The sequence below is a fragment of the Rhinolophus hipposideros genome (assembly GCF_964194185.1).
Source record: "Rhinolophus hipposideros genome assembly, chromosome: 21".
Classification (NCBI taxonomy): Eukaryota; Metazoa; Chordata; class Mammalia; order Chiroptera; family Rhinolophidae; genus Rhinolophus; species Rhinolophus hipposideros.
The window spans coordinates 40,972,612-41,000,310 of NC_138067.1; the positions used below are offsets into that span (position 1 = coordinate 40,972,612).

At 55.5% G+C, this 27,699-nt stretch overlaps 3 protein-coding genes and 1 long non-coding RNA gene across 9 annotated transcripts in view; 3 read left to right on the forward strand and 1 right to left on the reverse strand.

Annotated features, from left to right (window-relative positions):
• NECTIN2 (nectin cell adhesion molecule 2) overlaps positions 1-10,473 on the forward strand; it is a 25,319-nt gene extending 14,846 nt beyond the window's left edge. Inside the window, exons 5-9 of one of the 2 annotated variants that reach the window (XM_081032757.1) lie at positions 85-233; positions 6,532-6,685; positions 8,442-8,505; positions 8,647-8,733; positions 9,380-10,473. In XM_081032757.1, coding sequence (XP_080888883.1) covers positions 85-233; positions 6,532-6,685; positions 8,442-8,505; positions 8,647-8,733; positions 9,380-9,646 — 721 coding nt within the window. In that variant the 3' untranslated portion in view covers positions 9,647-10,473. Of the gene's footprint in view, positions 1-84; positions 234-3,771; positions 4,453-6,531; positions 6,686-8,441; positions 8,506-8,646; positions 8,734-9,379 lie in introns of those variants that run through there. The other variant, XM_081032758.1, reaches the window with a different exon arrangement.
• On the reverse strand, positions 5,591-11,491 carry LOC308490476. Its single transcript, XR_013992215.1, has 5 exons — positions 11,334-11,491; positions 10,653-10,734; positions 9,409-9,511; positions 8,623-8,740; positions 5,591-6,659 (listed from the first exon to the last, which is right to left on the reverse strand). It is a non-coding gene; the product is annotated as an uncharacterized lncRNA (long non-coding RNA).
• Positions 11,355-22,524, forward strand: TOMM40 (translocase of outer mitochondrial membrane 40). Of its 4 annotated transcripts, none has more exons than XM_081032763.1 (10): positions 11,355-11,652; positions 12,143-12,422; positions 13,142-13,209; positions 13,675-13,767; positions 14,552-14,653; positions 14,734-14,839; positions 19,712-19,834; positions 20,603-20,679; positions 20,796-20,898; positions 21,918-22,524. In XM_081032763.1, exons 1-10 carry the CDS (start codon positions 11,566-11,568, stop codon positions 22,055-22,057), a joined length of 1,179 nt encoding a protein of 392 aa, XP_080888889.1. In that variant the 5' UTR covers positions 11,355-11,565; the 3' UTR covers positions 22,058-22,524. The 4 variants fall into 4 exon arrangements, with proteins under 4 accessions (XP_080888889.1, XP_080888890.1, XP_080888891.1 ...); XM_081032764.1 differs by having other exon boundaries at positions 11,633-11,722; XM_081032765.1 differs by lacking the exon at positions 11,355-11,652 and adding an exon at positions 11,880-12,045.
• Positions 22,480-27,667, forward strand: APOE (apolipoprotein E). Of its 2 annotated transcripts, none has more exons than XM_081032771.1 (4): positions 22,480-23,950; positions 25,344-25,403; positions 25,877-26,054; positions 26,821-27,667. In XM_081032771.1, exons 2-4 carry the CDS (start codon positions 25,361-25,363, stop codon positions 27,524-27,526), a joined length of 927 nt encoding a protein of 308 aa, XP_080888897.1. In that variant the 5' UTR covers positions 22,480-23,950; positions 25,344-25,360; the 3' UTR covers positions 27,527-27,667. The 2 variants fall into 2 exon arrangements, with proteins under 2 accessions (XP_080888897.1, XP_080888896.1); XM_081032770.1 differs by lacking the exon at positions 22,480-23,950 and adding an exon at positions 24,465-24,597.
• Positions 27,668-27,699: the final 32 nt, after the last annotated feature.

Consider the following 27,699-nt stretch of genomic DNA (forward strand, 5'->3'; position numbering starts at 1 on the left):
CCTGAGGACTGTGTCCTCAGGGAGCAGGACTATGCTCCTCTGTGGACCCTGCCGTCCCCCTCACACGACCCCCACATCCTCCAGGACTTTGGGCGTCTTACCAGCTTCAGCAATAGCCCGGGGCCCCCAGCTCATCATCCATTCGGTGGACAGGCTGGTCAACACCACCTTCATCTGCACCGTCACCAACGCTGTGGGCACAGGCCGTGCCGAGCAAGTGGTCTTCGTTCGCGGTGAGCGGGTCTTGGGGGTGGCGTGTGATGACTGGGTGTGCTCCCCACATGTTCCTCCCCTCTGGTTCTGGGGCTGCATTGGGGGAGGCTGTGCCGCCGGCTGGGGGAGGGATTCAGACCCGCCTCGCTAATGGGAGAGGAAGGTGGTGTGGCTTTTCTCTCTTGTCCCCAGGTAGGATCTGGATTGGGGTGACAGGGCAGGTGTTGACAGAGGAGTTAGGATGTTGAGGACTGTGCTGGGGGCTTCCTAGAAAGGAGATACCTGGGAAGGGTCTGATTCAGGAGGAGATGCAGGGACATTGCCCTGAGCTCCAGCCAGTGGGACACACCCACAGAATCACACAATTAATGGTGGGACAGACACGTCTCTGACAGCTAGACAGAAACTAATTGTGTAAGAAACAGATTTCTTAACATTGAGTGCTGGCCAGTACCATCTAGAAGCCAGTTTTAGTTTAGTGCATGTGGAACGTTTGTGGTTCTAGAGTTGGTACTTTGGAAATGGTGACTGATGACAAAATGGGTCTGTTCTCCGAGTCTCCCTGATCTTAACTCAGAGACACAGATAGGCCCCAAGACTTGTAGCCGGAGGGGGAAAAAATGAAGGCAAACTCAGCCTGTGCACTGATGGAAATGGGGTCAGATCACAACTGTAGAGCCACATGCCTCGCCATGTGCCCCCAAATTCAAATACTGATCCTGTGCTGGGAGCAGAGTCCCCTTCATGTCAGAGCCACAGACAGCAGGACCTGCATTACAGACACACCCTGTGCTTCCAGATGCGTTGGAATCAAAACACTCACCCATAATGTAAACCCATTGTCACCACCACACACATACCCGAGAGGACAGCCAAGATACTGAACAAAGCCAGAAAACAGCCAGAGCCCGCGAGACGCCACACATACCTAGGAAGAGCCATTCTGGGAAACACCCTCCCAGTGTGACTGCCACAACGCCTGTGAAAACACACAACACTGGGGACAGTGGCCTGGGCCCCCTTCGAAACGTGACCACAGACAAATGCAGACAGGTGTGAAGACAGACATCCCCCCCATACACACACACACACCTCTAGAAAGATACCCAAGTGACAACAGACCCTGTTTCAGGAATTCAGACACTCACAGGGAGATATGATGGTCCTACCCAGAGACAGCTGGCCTGCCCTCAGCACGTTGTCATGCTCAGGTGACAACTGTGCTGAAGGGAGATACTATCACACAGACACGCTGGAAGGAACATGGGTGGCAGACAGCGCAGTTCATACATGAAAACACTGTCACTCATACACATGCTGAGAAAGAAACCCCACAATGGTCTCAAGGTGCACACCCTCAGAAACTCTCCAGAAACCCCGTTACAGAGATTCTCTTTCAACAAATCATCATCTGACAAATATTTGTGGAGGTTTCCTCTTGGCCAGGCTTTTCCTTTGATGTTGGGAATACAGTGACGAACGAGAGGCCCTGCCCTCGAAGGCACACCCAGAGGAGGTCAGCTTCACCCACCCAGCAAGGCACCCAACTGGAAATACACCCCTGAACTTCTACCCCAGAAACACACCCGAGAAACGGGTCCCCACCCACACTGAGTCAGTAGGCACCTGCAAGGGGTGCCTACGCAGATGTAGTCACACTGAAGAGGAATACAGAGCCACGAACACATACCTCCCCTCCCCCACATAACCCACCCAGAAACCCCAGGATTGTCCACCGCCGGGAACACGCCAGCCTCAGAGTTCGGCCCTTTGGCGGTATTCACCCAATCAAACACATACTCAGAGGCCTATCACCAACCAGGGGCAGGAGGAATGCGCACAAAATCACCCCCAGAGAGAGACAGAGAGAGACCCCTTCCTCCCTGACTACCCCTCCCAAAGTTAACCACAGATACAGGGAGATACGATGGACCTACACAGAGGTACTGTCACAGAGAACACACCCAGATACCCAGAGAGACAGCTGGCCTGCCCTCAGCACATTGTCACGCTCAGGGACACAAACGCACACACCTGAAGGGAGACACACACCTTCAGGTGGATGCCAACAGAAATGGGGACACCGAGCACCCTAGAAATTCAGACCCAGGCAGGGAGTGTGCCAACAGATAGCCTCACCCGGAGAGAAAACCCAGGTCTTGGCAGAGTCACACCCCGAGGGGATCAGGGGAACCACAGTCTCATGTGCACGCACACCCAGGCAGTCACACGGTGTGGAGCTCATGCCAGTGCAAACATGGGTACCCAGGCCACACCGCAGGCTAGACATCACTTCAGGGAGACTTCAGAGAACTTTCAACCCACAGACACGTGAACACTCACCCACTGTCTCCAAAGTACCACCCCCAGAAAGAGACAAACATTCCAACACACTGAAGCTGGTTTCCAGGCATTCCGGACAAAGTCCACTTCATGCTTCCGCCCAGTGTCCAGGAAGAGACAGACGAGTATACATTCCCTCACAAAATATTACTTATCCTTCACCCTTGAGGCACACTTTTTCATTCTGTGTTTCTTACTGCTGCTTGTGAGTCACAAAAAGGATGACAGCCTACTGGGTCGTGACCCCCTTTTTGAAAACTCCCAGCAATCGATGTCCTCTGGAGCCTGGGCCCTCGCCCCTCCTGTGTGCAGAGGTGCAGGGAGGGGAAGGTTAGGTGTAAGTGGCTCCCCAGTCTCTCCCTGTGGGCCCTACATGCAGAAGGTGGGGAGGTGTTTGTGACAAGGTTCCCATTGCAACGTGTCTGTCCCTTGTGCGGGGCCCCTCCTTCATTCTTATACTTCCCTCCTGAGCCCTCCGGACAAAGTCCACTTCACGATGACGGGCTTCCTTCTCCACCTCCCACAGACCCCTCCTCTCCCACCAGTTCAGCCATTGCAGGGAACACTTGAGGGAGTAGGGACAGTAGGCTTTGTGAGCTCCATTTTCCACTCTGGGGACAAGTGGTCCAGTCAAGAAGGCCATGCCACCTGGACCGGGTGCTCCCAGCGCTCCAAGGGAGGAGCTCTCCGGAAGGCCCTCATCCTTCTGTACCCCTTTTCTCAGGTGCCCAAAAGCTTTGGAATCAAACAGCCACACGCTCATCCCCAGGGGGTTGCAAACTCACATGCTTACTGGGTCCTGGCAAGTGACCTGGTGGCCAAGTGTGGCCGTTCCCTTTTAAGTCACCAGCCTTCACTCAGCTACAGGTTACCACCAGGTGGAGATGAGAGTTTGGTGTTGCAAGATCTGATCTTTTCCCCCCCAAAATAAAATCTGGAATTTTCCGTGAAATCACCTGGTGTTTGAAGTGTTGGCTAGCAAGTTTAATAACACTGTGCGGGTGTAAGGAAACCCATCTGGGGGCCACCAGCTGGCCACCCTCCATGTAGAAAGCGCCCAACCCGTAGCAAAGAGTGAGTGGGTTCTCCCTCCTCCCCCCTCCATTCTGCCCAGTCATCTCCCTAATTCCTGTCACTGACCCTGCTATGTCCCCGCAGATGTATCCTCTTGACCTCGTGTCTCCCTTTCTCTCACCCCTCCTTCTCTCTCCTCAGACACCCCCCGGGCCTCGCCCCGAGACGCAGGTCCAATGGTGTGGGGGGCCGTGGGGGGGACACTGCTGGTGCTGCTGCTTCTGGCTGGGGGGTCCTTGGCCTTCATCCTGCTGAGGGTGAGGAGGAGGAGGAAGAGCCCTGGAGGAGGAGGAGGAGACGGCGGGGGAGGATCCTATGATCCGAAAACTCAGGTGTTTGGGAATGGGGGCCCTGTCTTCTGGACGACGACAGCCCCTGGGCCCCTGGGGCCGGATGGCAAGGATGCAGAGGAGGGCTACGAGGAAGAGGAGGAGAAGGCAGAGAAAGGCCTCATGTTGCCTCCATCGCCTGCACTCGAGGACGACATGGAGTCCCAGCTGGACGGCTCACTCATCTCCCGGCGGGCGGTTTACGTGTGACCTCCAAGACAGACAGAAAGACAGACAGAGCCGCCGGTGCCAGCCATGGGTTCCAGACTGGTTGGACTCGTTTGTCTGGAAGATACTGGAGCTCGAATGCTACCTCCCACTTTCCTGGGATTCAGAGGGAGGTGGAATATGACACACTGGACTTGTGTCTACAGGGCTGCATGGGGGAGAGGATGGGGGACCCACAGAGGACCCCCCCAGAGACTTGTTTTTGGCTCTGGCCTGCCCCAGCCCCTGCTCTATGACACTCAGGAGTTAATAAACACCTTGGAGGAAAATATCGGGGGTGTCTTGTAATACATCGGACCCCCTCCTTGGGGGGTGGACCAGGGACTGCTAAGTCCCAGGGGGTGGGAAGAGCTGAACCAGGCCCCAGGGAATGTCTAGTCCAGGTGGAGCTAGACTTGGGGGTGTCGGGGGGCTCTGACCGTTTGGGTCCTTGAAAGACACCTTGGATGCTGAGAGCCCCGAGGACAGTGGAACTAGGAACTAGGCTTAGAGGCTGGGGTGCTTGGACTCGAAGGTTCTAGGACCAAAGCTGCCTTCCTAGGTGCAGTGGCCAGACCAGTGAGTGGAGGCCTGCCTTGGAGAGAACAGGGCGGGGGTTCTGGATTCCTGGACCCTCGCAGGGATGCTATGGTCTGACCCTCTAGAGGCTGCTCAGACCCGACGCCCACCCAAAGCGGCTGAGGATCTCGGCAGGGAGGGCTGCCCCCTTCATTCTCTGGGAACAGTGAGGACCCAGGAAAGTCCCCTCTCCATACCACAGTGGCCTTTCCCAGCTTCCTTCCTCTGTCCCTAGGTGCCCAGCCAGAGGGGATTTTCAGTGATTCAGAGGGAGGAGCTGCAGCTCCGTATCCCTCCTGATCCTTCCAACCAGAAAATCTCCCCACCTCAGGCTGGGGACTGAGGTGGGAGAGTGGGAGGGGCGGGGTTAAACTCCATTCACCTCAGCTCCCCCGGAGCCCCATGGCTGCCTCTGTAAAATGAGGGTGGGAGGGTGGCCTTTGGTGGCCTTCGTCCCTGCTCCTGAGGCTGTCATGGGACTCAGTAAGGCTGAACCCAAAGCCTCAGCCCCGGCCACCTGGAGGGGCTTGGTGAGTTCCCTTCTAGTACCAGTGTTGACTTCCACTTCCTGCTGGGGACACAGCTGTGACTCCAGCAGACTGAGCCCTGTCCTCTCCACGTGCAATCAGTAAGGACGACAGGAATAATAGTAATTTTAAGATGACCTGGTATGGGCTGTGAGGCAGTTACTGTTATTCTCTCGCTCAAGCCCCCCCCCCCAAGGATGCCAGGCTGTGGAACAGGAGGTGGCAATCCGACAGTCCAGGGATCTAGACGTGGTTCCTCGGGGGGACTTTATCTCCTTATCTGCAAAGTGGGCTTGATGAAAGAGAGAAGGCGCTTTTGCACACGTGGTATTTCCTCTGGTTTATTGTCTGGACCACCTCTTCCCGTCCCCTGCCCCTCCAACCATGGGAGGGTGGGAATTTTGTCAGTCTGGCATACGTTAGGTCCTGCACGCCCATGCTGGCCCCTCCTTACACACCTAGCAAACACCAACTGTGTGCCAGACCTGGCCCTTGGAGCTCACAGTCTAGTGTGGAAATTGGCACGTAAACAGGTAATTGCTCCAATAACAACTTTAGGAAGTGGGAAGTGCTACACAGGAGAGGCCAGGGGGCCATGAGCTTCTCCCAAGCCCATTTCCTGTTAGGTTGGAGGAGCTCTGATCCTCTGCCTAGGGTGACTCCATTCCCTGTAATAAATTGAGTGGGTCTGAACCCAACCCCAGAATCCCTCTCAATTCTCTGCCTTTTAGCTCCACCCCACCACCTCCCCTCATCACTGCTCTGGCCACATGGTCTCCTTGCTGTTGCTTAAAAACATGAGGCTTCCTCAGGGCCTTTGCACTGGCTGTCGCTTCTGCCTGGAATGCTCTCATATTCTTATGGCTCACCCCTTACAGCTCCTTTGGGTCTTTGCTCAAATGTCAGCTTGCAAAAAGGCTCTGTCTACCTGCTCTGTCATTTCTTATCACCTTCCCGCGGTGTAGTTTTATCCTACATGACTTCCTGCCACCTGGCATATTAGCTATCGTATTTGTTTCTGTACTGTTGGGTCTCCCTGCCCAACTAGAACGAAAGTTCCATGGGAGTAGGAACTTTTGTAGGTGTTGTCCGCCACTATCCCACAAGAAAGGCTCAGTAGGGATCAGCTGAGTGTAACAATGTCCCCTGCCCTTGGGAGAGGAGGTAGGCAGGTAGGTGGTGGCTTGGGGAGAGAGGCTAGGAATAAGGAGCTGTGGCTTCCTCCTGGAGACCCCTTCACACTGTCCCTCTTCTTGCAGAGACGCCCAACACAGCAGGCGCAGGGGCCACGGGCGGCATCATCGGGGGCATCATTGCAGCCATCATTGCTACCGCGGTGGCCGCCACAGGCATCCTCATCTGCCGGCAGCAGCGGAAGGAGCAGAGGCTGCAGGGGGCAGAGGAGGAGGAGGAGTGAGTGATGGGCCCTGAGAAGTGGGGAGGGGAGGGGGTCCCAGAACTGGGGAACCCCGGGGTGGGAAGTGAAAGCGAGAGAAAATCTTCTGTCTGTAGTGACTGTGTGAAACAGAGAAACCCAAAATAACTAGGACTTTAGTAGGGCGGAGAGGAGAGTTTATTTCTGTCTCCGTAAGCGTGGGTGTGACAGTTCTGCTCTGTGACGTCATCAGAACCCATGCTCCTGCTATCTTCTTGCTCCACCTTTGTGGCCTTTGCTCACATTTCAAGATTGCTCTCCACTCTTCTATCCTTGTCTGTGTATTTGACAACCAGACAAATACACAGCCTCAAAGCCCCCAAGCCAGTGGTCAAGAGACACGGAAATAGCACTTGTTCTCACTTCCCGTTGGCCAGAACCTATTCACATGACCACCCCAGCTGCAGGAGATGCTGGAAATGTAGTCTTTATTCTGAGTGGTCATGTGATCAGCTAAAATCTGTATTAGTATGAGAAAGAAGGAGCCTGGATATTGGGGGGGACACTAGCCACACCTCTCTGTAGAGTACTTATTACTCACCACGCATGGTGAGATGCATTATACATGTGTGAACTCAGTGAAGCCTCACATCAATGGGTACTCAGAAAGTACCCACTTCCAGTACCCTGGAAGTTAGGAATGCAATGATGAGACAAACATTTTTAAAGTATCCACACACATAAATATATCATAGAAACATAAATTCTCACAAGGAGCTAAATGATAACCATTTTTGGAAGAGGAAACAGGTTCAGAGAGCTAAAATCACTTGCTGAAATTCATCCAGCAAGTAAGTGTTTGGGGGACAACATGGTTCTGAAATAACACTACCCAGTGTGTGCGGGGGGAGAACACTTGTTAAAAATGCCTATTCCTGGGCTTAACACCAAACCTACTAAGTCAGAACTTTTACGAGAAGGGCTTGGAGTCTGTATTTATGACAAGCTCCCCAAAGTCATTCTGATGCACAAGAAAGTATACGAACCATGTTTTAACCACCTAGTCAGTGCAAAACAACAACTTGCTACTGATCTCCTTTCCTATACCTAGCCCAGTGCTGAGACTCAGTGGTGCGTGAGATCGCCCTGGCCCTGCCCTGTTGGGGTTCACAGTCTAGAGGAGAAAGACCATCCCCAGTGAAGGTCCAGCATGGCCAGGGATGGGGTAGGGAACCTGAGCGAGGCCAGAGGGTCATGGAAGGCTTCCTGGAAGAGGATATCTGACCTGGGGATTAAAGGCATAGTAAGCCCCCATCATTATTACATATACAGGATGCTGTGGTCTGTGGGTACGTAGAATAAGGGAACTTAACATAGTTTGGGGGACGGGAAAGCATTTCATTCATTTATTCATTCATTCTTTTAACAAATGTTTACTGAATTCCTCATAGTGAGAATACCATGTTGAACAAAGATCTCATTTTCTCCCTGACTCTGCTTACTCTGGGGTGATCATTGAATGACATCAGACATAACATTTCAAATACAAATTCAGTTAAGTGCAGGAAGATACAGCCAGATGTGACCATACAACAGGAATTCCTGATCCTCATAGAGAATCAGGGAGGCTTCTTGGAAGAAGAAAATTCATGGAATGAGTAGGAGTTGGCCAGGCAAGGTGGATGGGGCCAGTGGAAAGGGCGATCAGACAGAGGGATGAGCATGCGCAATGGCCCTGGGGTAGAAGGGCTTCTTGGGTCTGAGCCTCCCCCTGATCTACCTCCTACCCTACAGCCTGGAGGGGCCTCCTTCATACAAGCCGCCGACACCAAAGGCAAAGATGGAGGAGCCAGAGATGGTGAGCACCTCCCCTAGAGCTCAGGCCATCCCCACCTCCACCCCCATCTTTCCCCACTGAGGCCAGGGCTGGGAGGAGGGGCTGGTGGGAAGAGGCTGGCTGTGCAAGGGTCCTTACCTGCCTGTCCCCCTCCAATTGCAGCCCTCCCAGCTCTTCACTCTGGGGGCCTCGGAGCACAGCCCACTCAAGACCCCCTACTTCGATGCTGGCGTCTCATGCGCTGAGCAGGTAGGAGCTGGTGGGGGGGAAGACAAGGGTGGGTTCAGGGTCTGGGTTTAAGGACTGGGGTCAGAAGTGGTCAAGGACTAAAGGTCACAACTCAAGTTCAGGGCTGTGTCTCTGGTCAGAGCCTTGGGCATCGAGATGTGTTTAGAATTCAGTGGAGAAGGTTATAATGGAAAAAGTCCAAAGACATGAGGTTAGAGATTAGTCATTCGGTCAACAAAGACTAAACATCTACATTGGCCAGATATTGTGGGACAAGACAGACAACCACTCCCCTCAGCGGTCTACTGGAGGTCAGGGGTCAGATACTGAGTTTGAGACAAGTCAAGGTTTAAGGGGTTGTTTCAGGCTTAAGGTTAAGTAATTGAGGTCATGATTGAAGTCAAAGTTCATGGGGAAAGACTTAGGGTCAGGAATCAAAAGACAAAGTAGAGACCCAGCACTGATAGGGTGAGGTCCATGTTCCGGGCTTTGAGTTAGGGACGAGCCATACGATTGTCCCAGTGCAATGCTGACCCAGGTAACAAGGGGTGAGATCAGGTCTGGTTGACATGGGGAGATGGTCAGGATTTTGGGGTCAGAGGCAGATTGAGATTCTGTGTCATGCCCAGGAGGTGACTTTGGGCTCCTATTCCCTCCCCGCTCCCAGGAAATGCCTCGGTACCATGAATTGCCCACCTTGGAAGAGCGGTCAGGGCCTCTGCTCCTGGGGGCCTCGAGCCTGGGGTCCCCCATCCTTGTGCCTCCAAGGCTGCCTGTTGTGGAGAGGCTTTCCCTAGACCTGGAGGATGAGGAAGAAGAGGAGGAAGACTACTTGGACAAGATCAACCCCATCTACGACGCCCTGTCCTACTCTAGCCCCTCCGATTCCTACCAGGGCAAAGGTTTTGTCATGTCCCGGGCCATGTATGTGTGAGCTGCCATGGCTCTGGCCTCTAGCCGCTCACTCTTTGATCCCTCAACTTTCTGCCAGGATTTAGTGCCTCCTGACCTCTGGCCAGGCCAATATCAGTTAACACACACCTCTAACCTGTGCTTCTACCTTGGTGGCTCCACTATGACCTCTACCCATGATCTGTGACCCAGAGAAATTGGCCATGGCAATGGAAACCTGGTAACCTTATCTCTTGGGGGGGGGCCGGGAATATGTTTCTGCACAATCTCTGACCCAAAGACTGACTTTAGTTCATACCTCTCATGTCCCACCATCTCCAGTCTCACCCCAAATTCCAAAGAAGACCCCAGACCTCTGATTTGTCCTCAGGCAGTAAACTCCCAATAGCTCTGCTGGGTGGGACTGTGGGGGCACCCTGCTGCTCAGACCTGAGCCCTCTAGGCAGCAGAGCCCCACTTGCCCCCTCTCCACCCTGACTTTTCCCCAAAGGCAGGAGGGAGAGGATACCCCAGCCCCAGGCAGAGCTTCCCCATCTCCCTCCTGCAGGCAGGAGTCTCAGGGTCCAGACCCTTCCCTGAGTTCCCATTCCCCAATTCCTGGAATTAAGTTCCAGCCCAGTGCTAGATGGGGGGAGCATCGTGCAGAGTGTGCTTCGTGGGCCCCAGCCTTGAGAGAAGAAATTGCCTGTTATTCTGAACACACTGAAGTCCTTGTACTCCTGCTCAGTGGGATGGGACGCAAACATCTCCCTGCAGAGGAAAGAGGGTCATCTGGCTTGGGGGTGGGGGATCTAATACTGTTTTTTAAATGGCATTTCCTACAAAATATAAATTTATACTTTGACTAGGTCCCAACTTGTATTTTCTGTGGGATGTGAAGGGGATGGGGGTGGAACATGATGGGTAATGAATAGCGGTCCCAGGGCTTGAATCAGTAGGAGTCAAGATGGGTTACAGACAAAAACAAAAGAGCCAAAGACATGAGAACAGTAATTCAGTGAGGGGATACTGAGCAAGAATATACATACCAAAAGCATAATGATGGGTAATGGAGATGGGGAGGAGTCCAGGGTATGGCTGTTAATGAAAAGGAATCAGTGCAACAGCAGTCTAATGGGCAATGAACAGAAATAAACGCAACATATTGCATTGTTTTGTACACCTGAAACTTAAAAAGAAAAAAGTACTACGGAAAATAAAGAAACAAATAAACGGAACAAACACAGAAATGGTAGTAATTAAGCACAACGGGCTCAGGTTTAATGGATAGATGGCAGGTAGGAATAGGCCACAGGCAAAATTATGGATAATGTAATAGCTCAGGACATGACGGATTATAGATCTGAATGAATAAGAGGCAGACTGATGAATAACGGACAAACAGGGGCCGCAGGCCCGATGGGTAATGGACCCAAAACATTGTGGTTAATGAAAGGAGGGCTAGAAGAACGACAGCAGTGAACAGGCAGAGAGATGGGCTCCAGGCAGTAGTATAGAAATAAACCTGAAATGAATGGGGCGGAGGCATGCTGGGTAATGGGAGAGGAATGAATGGGCCGAAGATAGCTGCTGCAGTGACGCAGTCCGGAGTGTGGGGAAGGGCAGGCAGGAGGCATGACGGGTAAGAGAGGAGGGGGTTTCTGGCAACTGTAGCATTAAACAGGTAAAGGGCATTGTGGGTAAAAGAAGCAGGACAGGGTTCACATAACCGGTTAGAATTCTCCCGAGGCACTGTGGGAAGAGCCAACACTTCCGCTTTTCGGTCGCCGACTCAGTACTGGGGGGATCTGTCCCTCTGCCGCGGTGCCTAGTGGGACGCGAGGCCTGACCTTGCTGCCTAGCAGCCTCTGCCGCGCAACCCACCTTTACCCGTGTCCCTCGACCCTGGCACGTTAGCCAATGAGCGCACCAAACTGATTATGTCACCAGGGTCGGGCCCCTATGCCTGACGGAGCCAACCTGGATGTTGCAAGGGCCAAAGCCGACCAATTACTGTCTCAACTTCGCCGCGGGGCTGAGTCGGAAGAGGTGAGCCTTCTGAAGAGGGGCGGAGGCGACAAGTCAGTGGGCGTTGCAAAGTGCTCAGCACAAGCCAATGGTAGGCGAGCACCGGAACCCGCGGCGTCACGAGCCAATAGACGCGGGCTCCGCGAGCCAATGGAAGGGCGGGGAGGTGCGCTTTGACCTGCCTGAGAGTGGGAACCAATAGAAAAAGGGGTTCCAAAGAAGTGGGTGGGACTCCTAGCCATGGCTCTAAGAGCAAGGGCAGACACTGAAGCTCGTGGGAGGAACTCAGGATATGCAGGACCAATAGGATAGGCGGGGCGGGGCGACGGTGGTGGCGGTGGCGGCAGTGGGTTCGGTTGCGCGTGGCGCACGGGGTGGGAGCCGAGGCCAGGCCGGGAGCAGGCGCTGCCGCCAGTGAGAATCGGGGCCCGGAGCAGGGTGAGGCTTGGCTGGGGACTGGGCCCGGAGCGCGCAGACCCTGACCTCCGCCCTCTGACCTTTCCCCTTCCAGGCGACCATGGGGAACGTGTTGGCCGCTAGCTCGCCGCCCGCAGGGCCGCCGCCACCGCCTGCGCCCGCCCTCGTGGGACTGCCACCGCCTCCGCCCTCTCCTCCGGGCTTCACGCTGCCGCCTCTGGGAGGCGGCCTGGGCGCTGGGGCTGGTGCGGGTCGGGGTCCGGAAAGGACCCCCGGGACTGCGTCCGCCAGCGCGGCGGGGACCGCGGACGATGGGGCCTGCGGCTGCCTGCCCAACCCGGGCACGTTCGAGGAGTGCCACCGGAAGTGCAAGGGTGAGGGGCGAGGGGCCTGGTGGGGGTGGCGTGGCCCGGATCTCGGGGGGACGGGGGGCACATTGAGGCAACCTTGGGAATTGGCACGGACCACTGGAATTGTTCAGCAGAGCGTTAGTTGACGTTGGGATCGAATGGTGGAACGTGGGCCTTGGGGCTTAGAGCGATGGGATCGAATGGTGGAACCTGGGGATGGAACGCCAGGGGAGGACGGGGAAGCCCCGGGGACCTCAGGAGCCCCAAGGCGCGCCCAAGCCAGCCTCCTCGTGTGAGCAGGAAAGAAACTGAGGCCCAAGGTCACTGTCGGCCAGGTGTCAGCAAGGGTCTAGTGGGGGTGCAAACCAAGGCTTCTGGATCCTGGCTCGGAATAATTGTGATGGCAGAAGGGTTGCAGACTTACTGTCATCGCATTCAGTGCATGCTAACTCGTTAAACATTTGCCCTATTTCCACGTGGGAAGCATCATCTTACAGACGACAAGTTTGACACAGATAAAGTAACTTCCCTAAAGTCACACGGTGGTAGGCGGTGACACTGGGATTTGGATGCAGGCAAAGGCCCTGGTCCTGGCGCCGTCCATTCGGCTATGCTACCGTTGGGGTACTTTGTGGGGCGTTCTGTGGTTCCCTGGAGGAGAGCTGGATTGACAGGGAAGGCAGGATGAGACACGGGGTGTGTATTTGTGCAGCGTGGAGCATGACAGCGTTTCTCTTCTTCAGAGCTGTTTCCTATTCAGATGGAAGGTGTCAAGCTCACAGTCAACAAAGGGTTGAGTAACCACTTCCAGGTGAGCCTTCCCGGTGCCCTTACCCTCCAGAGGTCATCCCAGGCATCCCCCTGTGTCTGTACATACAACCCCTTTACTCTTCCCGAAAAGACTGGACTCCTTGGTACTTTTCAAAGACTCGGACACAGTGCCAGGCTTATCTCCTCAAAGGGGGCCAGTGGTAGTGTTTAGGGACCCAGAATCCAGAGATACCCCTCCCCAATACAATTCAGGCAGGAGTGAAGTGCCAGGTATGTAGCCCCATCCCCGACTACATTCTCTTTCTAAGCCTCAGTCAGGCCACACCTCCCAGTCTCTGCCCTCTGCCCAGCCCAGAGATGCCTGTCTTTTCCTCCTTGATGGGGAAACCTGGCTGTCAAGTATCCCCATCCCAGGCTGAAGGGGAGCTGTGCTGGGGGTGGGCTCGGCTGGGTTTTTTGGGGGTGGCCCAGAGCCTCATCCCCACAACCCTCCCTCTTCTCTCAGGTGAACCATACAGTAGCCCTCAGCACAATCGGGGAGTCCAACTACCACTTCGGAGTCACGTATGTGGGGACAAAACAACTGAGTCCAACAGAGGTGAGGTTCCCCTTGTCATTTTATTCATTGTATCATTCTTCTAACAAATATGTAGCCAAACATTAGGCAAAGAAAACTGTGTCAGTACCAGGCCAGAGCTGCTGAGGGTGTTGGGAGGGGGGACTGTGTGTCTCCAAGATGTGTTGGAACATGGGTCATTCCTTCATCGTGAACCGCTGCTCTCTGCCCAGTCTTGTGCTGGGTGAGGCTTTGAGTACCAAACTAGGCATTTGGACTTTATCTAGGGGGCACTGGAGAGCCATGGAAAGATTTGGACTAGGGAAAGTCGTGGTCACGCTGCCACACAGAGGCTAGGTTAGGAGAAGGGGGGGCAAAATTGGAGGCCTGGAAGGAGGCTTTGGCAGGACACAGGTGGAGTTGGGAGACTGAGTTAGGTCTCTGCTTATGTTAACTATTCCCGCTCAATAAATTGGTTTATTCAGCCAGCCTTCATCCTAGCCCCATTCTTTGCCCAGCCTTGTGCTGGGGATGTAGCAGTGACTAAAACAGCTATGGGGCCGTGGTCTAGTGGAGAGAGGAAAACAGGTCTGTCTCTAGAATAACAGTCCAGGGTGGGCAGGACTGAAATGGGGGAACCCCAAAGCTGTGGAAGCCTAGAGGGTAGCCTCATTCAGCCTAGGTGGTCAGGGAGGGCTTCCTGGCATGGGGGGCATCAAATCCGCCGCTTGCTGATCCTAGTCTTCTCAGCTAAGCCGTCACTCACGCACGTCCATTATGCTAGAGCTCCGGTCCCTAACCGCTAACCTTGCGCTCTGCCTCACAGGCATTCCCTGTGCTGGTGGGTGATATGGACAACAGTGGCAGCCTCAATGCTCAGGTCATCCACCAGCTAGGCCCTGGCCTCAGGTCCAAGATGGCCATCCAGGTGAGTGGGACTCAAACTGGCTGCTCCCCCCGCTACCCTGGGCACCCAGCCGCCCTCACATTCCCCTTCTTCCCCCACAGACCCAGCAGTCGAAGTTTGTGAACTGGCAGGTAGACGGGGAGTACCGGGGTTCTGACTTCACAGCAGCTGTCACCCTGGGGAACCCGGATGTCCTTGTGGGTTCAGGTAAGAGGTGCAGGGCTGGGAAGTGGTCAAACCCCAGTCCCAGCTTTACCAGCAAGTCCATCCCCTTTCCTGGCCCTCCCTTCTACCAGCCAAGACATGGGCAGGGATGGGAGGGGTTTTGAAACAGGCAGCATAGCATCATGAGTGAGAAAGCAGGTTGAAAGCTCAGCTCTGCCACTGGCTGAACTGCGATTGTAGGCAGGTTCCAGCCGCTCGGTGGGCCTTCATTTCCTCGTCTGTCACGTTGGGTTGCCTCACACGGTTGTTGAGTAGACCGTGTAAGTTCATGTGGATGAAAAGCTTCCAAGGGAGTCAGGCGTGTGAATGGTCCCAAGGAAATGAGCTATTATTATTACTCAGGGGGCTCTGGGCTTGTTTGGGGGCGCAGAGCAGGTGCCAGGGCGGCAGGGTCCGTGTGCAGTTGGGGAGGAGGCAGGTAGTCGGAGATGGAGGCTGACAGGGAAATGGCTGGCTGGGGGCAGGAACCGCCTGACTTCTGTTTGTACTTCTAATTTTTCCAGGGGTTTGGGGGTTTGGGGGGCGGATGTCTCTGGGTGTCTGCATTTGATTTCTCTACATTTATTTAATGAGTATTTATTGATCAAGTACTGTATATATTCTAGGCACAGAGGATATGGTGGTGAACAAAGGAGAACTAAGTCTGCCCTCTGGGAGTTTCCATTTTAGTGGAAGCAGACACAAAATAAGCAGTACATAAAGAAGAGATGTCAGGTGATGGGGGCTGTGCGGAAAGATTAGGGCCTCAGGATGGGTAGGTGGAATCCTCAGAGAAGGCCTCATTACATAGGTGATATTTGAACAAAGACTGATGGAAGGTGCCAAGCAGGTATATGGGAAAAGAGCTTTCTAACCAGAGGGAATAGCAAGTGCAAAGGCCCGGAGGCAGGACTCTTTACTGGAACATCAAGAAGGAGAGTGGCTGTAATGGATGAGGAAAGAGGGCGAGTGATAGAAGTCAGAGGAGTCGGGGCCAAATCACATGAGGCTTTGTGGAACTTTGGCCTTTACTCTGAATGAGGCAGGGGGCCACTGGAGGGATTTGAGAGGGATAGGATCTGACTTGGCTTTTAACAGTATCCCTTGTGCTAACATGTGAAGAATAGACTACAAAGGGACCCACTGTTTGGGGCAGTGGAGGGGGTGAGAAGTGGTCAGATCTAGGTGTACTTTGAAGGTGGAGCTGATAGAATTTGCCGATAGATTGGATGTGGGAGATAAGAGAGAGGAATCCAGATGATTTCTGAGTTTGGGGCTTGAATAGCTAGGAGGATAGAGTTGGTGATTCTGGCATTAGCTCTGTCGTGGAGAGTGGGCTCATGGGCGGTGAGTACTGAGTGTATTTGTGAAGGCTAGCAGCCAGAATCCCTGGGGGTGTTCAGGGAGCGCTTGTAATTCTGCCTGTAATTCTGCCTGCTAAGGTGAAGGAGGCTTCTTGGAGGAGGTATCACCTTTGAGCTTCCAAAGGAAGGGGAGGGGCTACCCTGGCGGGGAGGAGGGAGGAGGGAAGGGCCATGTCATCAAATCCAGGAGACTGGGAAGCTGGGCATGAGAGGCCTCCTGGTGAAGTTCCAGGGGAGATGATGGGCCTTGGGCCGGAAGAAACATTTCTGTCCCCTGCTGACCTCTGACGGCACCCTGTTCTGCTCCCACACTCACTGCAGTTGGGCCACGTGAACTTTTCTGACACTTCCTGGAATCGCTGTATTCGTTCTGCCCCAGGACCTTGTCACGTGCTGTTCCTACTGCTTGGAATTCTTCTCTGGTTTTGACGTGGCTGAATAAGTGAGTCTCAGGGCACACATCACATTGACGAAAAGACCTTCCGTGTACATGTTTGCACTGTATCACCTCACCCTGTCCCCTACTCACTGTAGCACTTCCCTCTAAAATTGTCTTGCTCTTTATCTCCTACCTCCTACACAAGGCTGTCAGCTCTTCCAGGCCTGGAACGTTGCTGGGACCAGAGTAGGTGCTTAGAAAATACGGAGCAAAGGAGTAAGCAGTGGTAATGGCAGGTCCCATCTTTTACCTCTGCCCTTTGTCAGGCCCTAAGCATGTGACATGTTCATCTTGCCCTTTGTTCAGTCGTTCTAGGTACTGGGGATAGAATAGTGATGAAAACGGCTCCTTGAATCCCAACAGCCCTGTGGGGTAGGTGCTACCAGGATCCCCACCTTATTGAGGCCCCAGAGAGGGTAAGTGCTTCCGAAAGGGCAGCGAGCTGGACTCCAGAGTCCATACTCTTCTCCGTGGGACCCCACCCCCACCCCACACATACACACTTGTCAGCGTCCACCTTTTGTGCTCCCCAGCGGGCCTCCAGGCCCCTCTTGCCTAGAGCCCGAGCCGACCAGTTACACTGTCGTATCCATTCTTGTAGGTATCTCTTCCTCCCCTCAGACACTAATAAAAACGGCCTACTGGGCGAGGTCAGTGCTGAGCACGTGAGTAACTTATAACCAACAGCTCGGATGTAGGACCCCAATGGCTCCAACCCCTCTGAGCCTCAGTTTCCTCACCTGTCACAAGGGCACAATAGCAGTGACCACCTCTTGCTGAAGGATTCAGTAAGAGAACCCATGCTCAGCCCTCAGTTCTGGGCCAGATGCGTAGTTAGGGCTCGTTCTGTGTTGGGTCTCGGTGCCGCCCCACAGGGACAGAGGTGTCTGTTTTTACGGCCCCCATTTCACAGATCTGGCCTGGGATCACCCGGCGAGGAAGCAGGGGAGCTGGAATTTGAATGGCAGCCTAACTCAAGGGCCCATGTTCTCACCTTGTTCCCTCCCCATGACCTCGGCTCCTTTGGAGCCTCTGCTCCATTCTGAGCAGGGCAGTGGTGGGTCACAGCAGTGACTGATACAACCCCTTCCTGCCGCCATGGGGCTCACAGGCCAGGGGAGAGACATTTGCCTTTAAACGATGATCACACGCTGACTTCATTGCTATTGTGAGAGGTCTCACACAGGAAAAGTCCATGTTGCTATGAGAGCTTAAGATGGGGACCCCATCTCACTTGGAGTGACGGTCCAAGTGACGACACTTGGCAGTGTCGGCTCCAAGAGAGGGCGAAGAGGAGGGGAACACTCAAAAAGGACTCCGCAGGGATCGGGGCAGAAAGAAGTCTTATTTAGCTGGGGCCAAGAACCACCTTCTCTTTGGGTGCTGTCCGACCTGAGCGTCTGCCATTCCTGCCCCAGGCGACCTCCCCGAGGAATCCTGGTATGGCCCCAGCTGTGCAGGGGGTGGCAGCCCAAACCGGCTCCTGCCCAGCAGGTTTGGGAGGCGGATTGGGAGACGACTCCTTTCCCAGGTCTGCGGTTCTGCCCCTCACCCAAGGCCTGCTCTTTGCTCCCACAGACCTCTGACCCACTTTCTTTTTCTTCTGGCGGGGTTTGGACTCACCAGGTTTTTCATGGCTGCTCCAGCCCCTACAGAATGGGGGCATGAGAATCGCTGGTCTCAACAAAGCCCTGACTTCAGGGAGCTCACGTGCCACGGGGGAGCTGGGTCTGGCTAAGAGCAGGTTAAGGAAACAGGCAGGAAGGGGTGAGATGTTCAAGAAAAAGGCCTGCGAGAAGCTAGGAGCTGGACAGTACCTTGTGCATCCTGGGAGGAAGAACTGGGGGCTGCAGTGAGCATGGGCCGGAGGATATGTGCTTGGGGAGCAGAGAAGGGTGCGGCGTGGGAGTGAGCCAGATCCCACAAGGCATGTGGGCACTGGGAGAGACTTCAGCAAGTGGAGGCCACACTTGGACTTGGGTTCCCACAGACTCGGTGCTCTGTGTTCTCACCGATGACAAGTCAATGACTTGTCAGGTGGAAGCAGAGGACCAGGGCAGGGCGACTGCCAGGGTCCCATGGGGATGGTGGCTCCGATGTGGTGGCGTGCTGGAGAGAAGCAGCCAAATCCAGGAGGTGCCGCCCTAGGTGCTTAGTTAGGTGCCTAGGTATTTAGTTGGCTAGACTAAGCAGAGGGAAGGGTACACTGGGCAGGGGGTCAGTGTGTGCACGGGCCCAAGCGGGCAGAGAGAGCTCCATGTGTTTGTGCAGCCAAGACACAAGTGGCTGGCTGAGTTATGGGAAGAGGAAATGGCTCTGTTTGGAAGCTGGGGCCGAGCCACATAGGACTTTCCAGAGGTGCTGTGAGGAGCCAGGGTCTCGGCACTGGGGAGCCACAGCAGGTTGTGAGCTGGGGGACAACGGGGTTGTGTATGTGCATTAGCAAGCTCCCTCTGTCTGCTGCTTGTGAAGTTGCAGGAGAACAGACAGGAGGGTGGGGCTGGAGGAGCAGAGAGGGAGGCAGGTCCAGGAGATAGGAGGAAGGAGGGATGGTGGGAAAGATGTCTCATGGTCCTCAGTCCCAACAGTTGGCAGAGCTGAGAGGCCAGTGAGGTTAAGTCCCTATGTGACTCTAGACGTCACTTTTATCTCTGTTCCCCTCTCAATTGAAGGAGTGGATAATTCTGGCCAAGTGATAGGGCTAGAATTTGAACCTAGGCCATCTAGCCCCTACAGGGGTGCTGTCCCAGCAGCAGAGTGGTTCACACATTTTGTGACTGTGGGTGAGTGCCTCAATTAACTCCCTCAGCTTCCTCTGTAAATGGTGGCAAGTGAATGCTGGCGGCACAGGTCTGTACAGACCGGATGAGGTCTCATGGGGCCTGCGAGGCTGGCCTCTGAGTCTTGTGAACCAATCGAGAAACAAGTGTAGGAAGCCAGAGGACAGGCCCCAAGCCTCCGGCAGGGTCCAGCCTAAAAGGCTGCCTAGAGCAGGAGTCTGGCCTAGCACTGGGGCCAGGCAGAAACTGATAACCACAAAGCCCAGGTAATGCCCCAATATCTCACCTGCAGGAATCCTCGTGGCCCACTACCTCCAGAGTATCACGCCATGTCTGGCCCTGGGCGGAGAGCTGGTCTACCATCGGCGGCCCGGGGAGGAGGGCACTGTCATGTCTCTAGCTGGGAAATACACATGTGAGCCTGGGGCTTGAGGGTAGGAGTTGAGGCTGGGGGCCTGGACTCCTGGGTCTGAGGGAGGAGGGGGCTGGGGGCCTGGACTCCTGGGTCTGAGTGAGAGGGGGCTGGGGGCCTGGACTCCTGGGTCTGAGGGAGGAGGGGCCGGGGGTCTAGGCTACTGGGTCTGAGGGAGGAGGGGCTGGGGGCCTGGACTCCTGGGTCTGAGGGAGGAGGGGCTGGGGGCCTGGACTCCTGGGTCTGAGGGAGGAGGGGGCTGGGGGCCTGGACTCCTGGGTCTGAGGGAGGAGGGGCTGGGGGCCTGTACCTCCATCTGAGCCAGGAGGGCCTGGGGGCCTGGACTCTTGGGTCTGAGGGAGGGGCTGGGGGCCTGGACTCTTGGGTCTGAGGGAGGGGCTGGGGGCCTGGACTCTTGAGTCTGAGGGAGGGGCTGGGGGCCTGGACTCTTGGGTCTGAGGGAGGGGCTGGGGGCCTGGACTCTTGGGTCTGAGGGAGGGGCTGGGGGCCTGGACTCTTGGGTCTGAGGGAGGGGCTGGGGGCCTGGACTCTTGGGTCTGAGGGAGGGGCTGGGGGCCTGGGCTCCTGGGTCTGAGGGAGGAGGGGCTGGGGGCCTGGACTCCTGGGTCTGAGGGAGGGGCTGGGGGCCTGGGCTCCTGGGTCTGAGGGAGGAGGGAGGTGGGGCCTGGACTCCTGGGTCTGAGGGAGGAGGGGCTAGGTTTTCAGGTCCCCTTGGTAACCTACTCCCCCACCCACCCTGCTGTCTTACAGTAAACAACTGGTTGGCAACAGTAACCCTGGGTCAGGCAGGCATGCACGCAACATACTACCACAAAGCCAGTAACCAGGTAAGCTAGTCCAGATACCAGCTGTCGGGGCACACTTCCACGCGTGGGTTGCTAGGGGCTTGTATGCCCAGGAGTCCAGCCTAGGAAGCTGAGTCTGTTGCCCTGGCCCCTTCCAGCTGCAGGTGGGCGTGGAGTTTGAGGCCAGCACACGGATGCAGGACACAAGTGTCTCCTTCGGGTACCAGCTGGACCTGCCCAAGGCCAATCTCCTCTTCAAAGGTACAGGTCTCGGTTGCCCCACCAGGAAAACAGATGAGAGTCACCTCAGCTCTAAGTGGGTGTACGCCAAAGGAAATGATGGAGGCCAGCGTGCTGGGAATTTTGTGGGCCTCCAAATTACCCAGGAACACTCATTGAAAAGGTGGGGGCCTAGGCCCCGAGCTGTGCACCTACCACATTCCTTCCCTCCCCAGCCAGCAGCCTCTCCCACGCTGCACTTGGCTTTTGCTCTTTCCATAACTGGAAGGCAGCTAAGCACATCCAGCACACCTCCCTCAGTTCACATTAGTGGAAACAGGCTCCTGGAAGTTACAGTCTCTACCTGGCCCAGAACCCCCCCTGGCTGACTGACTCTAGTCCTGATACACACTCCTAAGTCTTCTCGGACCTTAGTCGGTCTCAATTTGGGGAGTGTGAAGACCACCCCCAAAGGCTGCTTCAGTCGGCCAAGGGCAGGGTTTCCACTGACAGTAACGAGATCCAGGGGTTCCTTGGCCTCTGAAGCTATCAGTCAGCCGGGTGGTAGAGGCTGGGTTGGGGTTCCATCTGTGCTCCCATGAAGTGAGTGAGCAGCCCTCTGCATCCTTGTCAGGCTCTGATGAACGAGCCCGAGAGGAGACTTCAGTCTTCCATTCAGCAGATACTGAGTACCCATTCTGTGCCCAGCCTTGTGCTGAGGGTACTGGGGACACAGTGGTGACCAGGCCGTCCTCATAGGACTCACACTGGGAAGGACAGACCCCTCCCCGGGGAGCGAGGACCGAGTGTGGACAGGACTTGGGATGGCAGAGGGCTTCCTGGAGGAGAGGGCTCACTGAGCTGAGAGCTGAGGAGGACTAAGTGGGTTGCTCCCAGAGCTGAAGTACTTGGGGTGTGGGAAGGGGTTTCTGGGAACAGTGTGGTCAGAGGTCTGGAAGCTGGCAGTCTGGTTGGTGGTGTCTGAGGAGGCCTGGAGTGTGACTCCAAGGGACAGAGTGGGAAGCTGGCACATGGCTCTCACAACAGCTGTCTGCCCACAGGCTCTGTGGACAGCAACTGGATCGTGGGCGCCACGCTGGAGAAGAAGCTCCCACCCCTGCCCCTGACATTGGCCCTAGGGGCCTTCCTGAATCACCGAAAGAACAAGTTCCAGTGTGGCTTTGGCCTCACCATCGGCTGAGCTCCTCCTGGCCCTCATCTCCCGCGCCCTTCCTCCTTCAGATCCCACCTCCCCCTCTCTTCCCTCCCTCCCGGGGGTCCGGGGGCTGCGGAAATGAGGGGACCCATCACCCCAGCAGCTGAGGGGGGATTCTGGAACCATGGGCGCTTCAGGATTCGGAGCACGAGGGGTCCTGGGGTCCTGGAAGGGGTTCCAGGAATGAGGGGCACGCTGGATTCTGAGCACCAGGGGCAGAGGCAGCCAGACAACCTCAGGGAGGTGTTGGGGATCCCCGCTCCCTAAAGGGCCCTGGGCCCCATCCCGGGCCCCAAGGGGGCAGCAAGAAGAGGAGCTTTCCCATCCCCAGTCTGCCCCCACCCACTTTCCCATCCATCCCTCGGTATAAATCATGTTTATAAGTTATAGAAGAACTGGGACATTTTACAGAAAAAAAAAAACAACAACAACAAAAAAATATACATGTGTTTAAAAAAAAAAAAAGCAAAATGGGAGGCCTTGGTTTTCCTACCTGTTTGTGGCCCCTTTTTGCTCGGTCCATCTAGCCCGACGTTCCCACCGTCGCCGGTAGGGGGCGCCAAAGGGCTGGAGTGAAGGATGACACCGCCCGTGGGTCAAGCTTGGTGGCTGCCTGGTAACCCAACTTTATGGGGAGGAGCTGGCCGAGTATCTTACAATCTCCTTATGACTTCTCCCCTCCCTCACCAGGAGGGTGTGGTCTTGTGGTCACTGGCTCCGTCTTGGCCTGGCCAGAGTGGCTGCAGGGGACTTTGTCCTGGGAGCTGAAGCAACAGGGATGGCACTGTCAGTGCAGGGGTGGGGGCAGTGAGCTGGGACTCCAGGGGCTTTCTGTTCCAAAAGGAGCAGGGATGATGGGGTTTTAGGACTTTTTTCTGACTGGGAGGTCAGAGCTTCCAGAAGTTTCATGAAGGATTCAAGCACCTGGCAAGATTTCAGAATCAGCTGTACTTAATGGGGGAGAAGAGCCTGGGCTTGGGGAAGGGGCTGGAACCTCTGGTCTGGATGGAGGGTTGGAGGTTGGGTCACTTGTGTCTCAGGCATCTGACTCAGGAGGAGGAGGGATCGGTTTGGCCCACCTAAGGCTCAGGTAAACACCTCTGTCCCCTCCAGACGGGAACTGAAACCCTGTCTGCGACACACGATATGGGGAGGGAGGCTGCTGGGCAGAGAAGACCCCTCATTACCTGGAGGGGCCACAACATCCACTCCGTTAGCGCTCTCTGAGGCCAAAGCAAACAGGTCTGTGGCCCCCTTCCTGGGACCAGGCATTCAGCCTCCTCTGACCCCGTGGATTTCAATCCCAGCTCCTCCAGTTCTTGTGTGGCCTTGCCACCTCAGCTCTGAACCCGCGGTTTCTCATCTGAAACAGCTGATTCATGTAGCAGGGCATCTAGGGAGGTAACTTGGAATGCTCGTTATGGCCACTCAGCAGTTAGGTCTAACATAGGACCCACTGTGTGCCAAAGATGTTCTCAGTGCTTCATACGCTGAGGTACAGCAGGCTCTCAACGTTTTGTTCAGCGTTGTTTCCTTGTAAAGATGAGATGCCGTTGGAACTTGACTCTTGTTTCTATCAATTAGCCCCTGTTAAAATTGGTTTCATCATCATACATCATTTTGCGAAAGTTGCAAGAACCATTATGACAAGGTTAAGTGAGGTCTTAACTGTAGCTTGTTGCATCACCGAACGATGGTGTAAACGCAGCTATTTCCCAGATTTTCTGGACCAAGAAACTGGATGTTCAGAGGGTTGGTCATTTGCCCAAGGTCACACAGCTGGCAACTGGCAGAGCCCGGATTCAGGCCCCAGCAGTTTGGTTCCAGAGTCTTCGGTCCTAACCAGGCAACATGAATGCTTCAAGCTGTGTGTGGAAGGTGCAGTATTTGGGTAGCTCCTGTGCTAGGGAGAAGTGCTGGATTGTCATTTCACAAATGCGGACAGGCTCAGAGGCGCTCATCTGTGCCTAAGGTCACAGCCAAAGGAGCTAGGATTAAGACCCAGATTTCACTCTCAAAGCCTAGGCTTTCAGTAGATGCATTACACTGTCCCCACCCTGTCCCATCTCATGGGCCTCCAGTCCACTTCTCCCTCAGACCCAGGTATCCAAGCCTCCAGCCCCTCCTTACTCTGACCTAGGATTTTGGCCCCCAGTCCCCTCCCCAAATTATTTATCCATCCACAGGGGAAGGGGTGCTCTCAGCAGCTGCTTGCTCCTTCCCCTTCCATGCCCAGCCTCACCACCACCACCACCGAATAGAGGAGGGTGCCAGTTACTGGATGAGATGTCACCTCCCCTCATGAGAGCTGGGGGCATCACAGGGCCTCCAAGCCCCACCTCTTTCCCCCTCTCTGCTGTGTGAAGGGGGAGAACAGCCCACCTCGTGACTGGGGGCTGGCCTAACTCGCCCTAGCCCTGGAGGAGTAGGCGGGGCAGGGGGGAGCCCTATAATTGGAGGAGTCTGGGATCCCTGAGTCCTACTCAGCCAGAGCGGAGGCGAAGGACGTGCTTACCCAGGAGCTGGTGAGCAGCAGAACTGGGGGCACAGAGACCAGCTCAGGGCTTATGTGGGGCATGGGCTAGATGGAGGAGGTGACTGCCCTATGCCCCGGTCAGAACAGAAGCATGAGCTGGGGATGAGGCACGAGGCTGAGGACTGGACTTAGGGGAGGGGTGGGCCACAGGGGCAACCTGACTCGGCTAGACGGGGTGGGGGTAGTGTCTGGACTTGTAGAAGAGCTAGATGAGGACTAGCAAGAACCCACAAATTGTCCCCCAGTAGTACCTACTCGGTGCCCACTTCGTCCATAGATTACCATTAAATGAAAGCTCAGGGGTGGTGGCAAAGTGGCTAGAGTGTTGATTGAGGGAGGATTTTAAAATGGGGATTTATCTAGCTAATATGTTAAAGATGGCACCTGGATGTGAAGTTGGAACTTAGAATGGGAAGATAGAACAAGGAATGTGAGGCTGGAACTTAGAATGCCAAACGGGCTCACACAGGACTGGGGGCAGGGTGAATGGAATTTGAACCCTAGGAGAGGGCGATGGAATTTTGGTGGGGAGGCCAACCTGGGATAAGGAGACAGGAGAAGACAATGACGAAGTTAAACACAATGCAGGGGCCTCGCTGTAAATGTTTGTGATGCGATTAGGATGATGCAGGTCTGGGGCTAGCTGAAGCTTGGAAGGCCAGGCCCCGGGGGTGGGGCTCTCTGGGTGGGAGGAGTCCCCACTGGCTGTTGATTGACAGTTTCTCGCTCCCCTAGATTGACCTGCGCTAAACATGAAGGTTCTATTTGCTGCGTTGGTGGTCACTCTCCTGGCAGGTATGGGGCCGGACTTGCTCAGGTTCCCTGCCCCTCCCCCTTCCCTCCTCCCCTGTACCCCCTGCCACCCTTCCATTCCTGAGTACTTTCTACTGAGGAGGCCCAGGTCTGAGGTCTCTTCTGACATTCACTGACTGAGCAGCTGTTTTACTCTCTCTGGGCCTCAGTTTTCCCATCCTTAAAATGGGAGTTATAACAGTTTCTAATGCATTGTTGTCAGGCAGGCAGCGAGTGCCGCATAAGTGTCAGCTGTATCTTTATTCTCCATCACCCCCACATGGCCCTGCCCAGAGCACACAGAGACACTCAGTAGGTGCTTGTCAAGAGATGAAACAGGCTGGCTGTCCTTCCACTCCCTCCCTGCCCACCACTGTTGTGAAGACCTGCACAAGCATTTGTGGGGCACCTACTCTGTGCCGGGGGGGGGGCGGGGGGGCACAGCAGTCTGACGTCTGTGACCTTGCTCCACACAGGATGCCTGGCCGATGTGGAGGAGGAGATGAAGCTGGGGCAGGAGCCAGCCGAGTGGCAGCCCAACCAGCCCTGGGAGCAGGCGCTGGGCCGTTTCCGGGATTACCTGCGCTGGGTGCAGACCCTGTCTAACAAGGTTCAAGATGAGCTGCTCAGCACCCAGGTCACCGAGGAACTGACGTGAGTGTCTCCGCCCTAGCCCCTGACCCTCCTGGTGGGCAGTTCCTTCTGGAACCTCAGCTTCCACTGGTCTGGGTTTCTCTCTGTCCCTTTCACCAGTTTGGGGGGACTCTGTGCATTTCTCGCTTCCTTTTTCCATTTTGAACTCCTAGCTTTTCTGATTTCTTTTTTTTTTTAAGATTTTTATTGGGGAAGGGGAACAGGACTTTATTAGGGAACAGTGTGTACTTCTAGGCCTTTTTTTCCAAGTTCAGTTGTTGTTCTTTCAGTCTTAGTGGTGGAGGGCGCAGCTCAGCACCAGGTCCAGTTGCCATTTTTTCCTAGTTGCAGGGGGCGCAGCCCACCATCCCTTGGCTCAGGGGCAGCTCAGCTCAAGGTGCCGTGTTCAATCTTAGTTGCAGGGGGCGGAGCCCACCATCCCTTGCTGGACTGGAGGAGTTGAACTGGCAACCTTGTGGTTGAGAGCCCACTGGTCCATGTGGGAATCGAACTGGAAGCCTTAGGAGTTAGGAGCACAGAGCTCCAACCTCCTGAGCCACCCTTTGCCTCTGATTGTTTTCTTAGCTCTTTCTGTCTGGCATGTTCTTTTCTGTCTCCCTCCATTCTAGCTCAGTCGCTCATACTCTTCCCTTTTGTTTTCTTTTGCCCCCTCCCCCTTTTGGGGTCTCTCTGACTCTGTCCTCATCTTGCCCTCCCCGTCCCTTCTTTCTCCCTTTGTCTCGCTCTCCACACACGTTCACACTCCCTCCGGCCCTCCTGCCCGCAGGGTGCTGATAGAGGAAACCATGAAGGAGGTGAAGGCTTACAGGAAGGAGCTGGAGGAGCAGCTGGGCCCCTTGGCCCAGGAGACACAGGATCGGCTGACCAAGGAGCTGCAGGCCGCGCAGGCCCGGCTACAATCTGACATGGAGGACGTGCGCACCCGCCTGGCGCAGTACCGCAGCGAGGCGCGGACCATGCTTGGCCAGAGCACCGACGACCTGCGGGGCCGTCTCTTCTCTCACCTGCGCAAGCTGCGCAAGCGGCTGCTCCGCGACGCAGAAGACCTGCAGAAGCGCCTGGCCATGTATCAAGCTGGGGCCCGCGAGGGCGCCGAGCGTGGGGTTGGCACCATCCGCGAGCGCCTCCTGCCACTAGTGGATCAGGGTCGCTTGCGAGCCATCACTATCGGCCAGCCGCTGCGGGAGCGGGCTGAGGCCTGGGGCCAGCAGCTGCGTGGGCGGCTGGAGTCGTTGGGCACTCGGGCCCGCGACCGCCTGGACGACATGCGTGATCAGATGGAGGAGTTGAAGGCCAAGGTGGAGGAACAGGCCGTCCAGATTCGCCTAGAGGCCGAGGCCTTCCAGGCCCGCCTCAAGAACTGGTTCCAGCCCCTGGTGGAAAACATGCAGAGCCAGTGGGTGGGGCTGATGGAGAAGATGCAGTCCACCTTGGACACCATCCCCACTGCTGCGCCCAGTGAGAACCACTGAGTGCCAGGCATGTCAACCGGTGGGCCCCACTCCTGCCACCCTGTGCCTACTGCCTCCCCCAGCCTGCAGGAGGCCTTGTACTGACCCCACTGTCCCCCTGGTGGGTCCTGACTTAATAAAGATTCAGCAAGCTTCACAGCAGGGGCTGGGCGTCTGAGTGATTTCTCACAGCT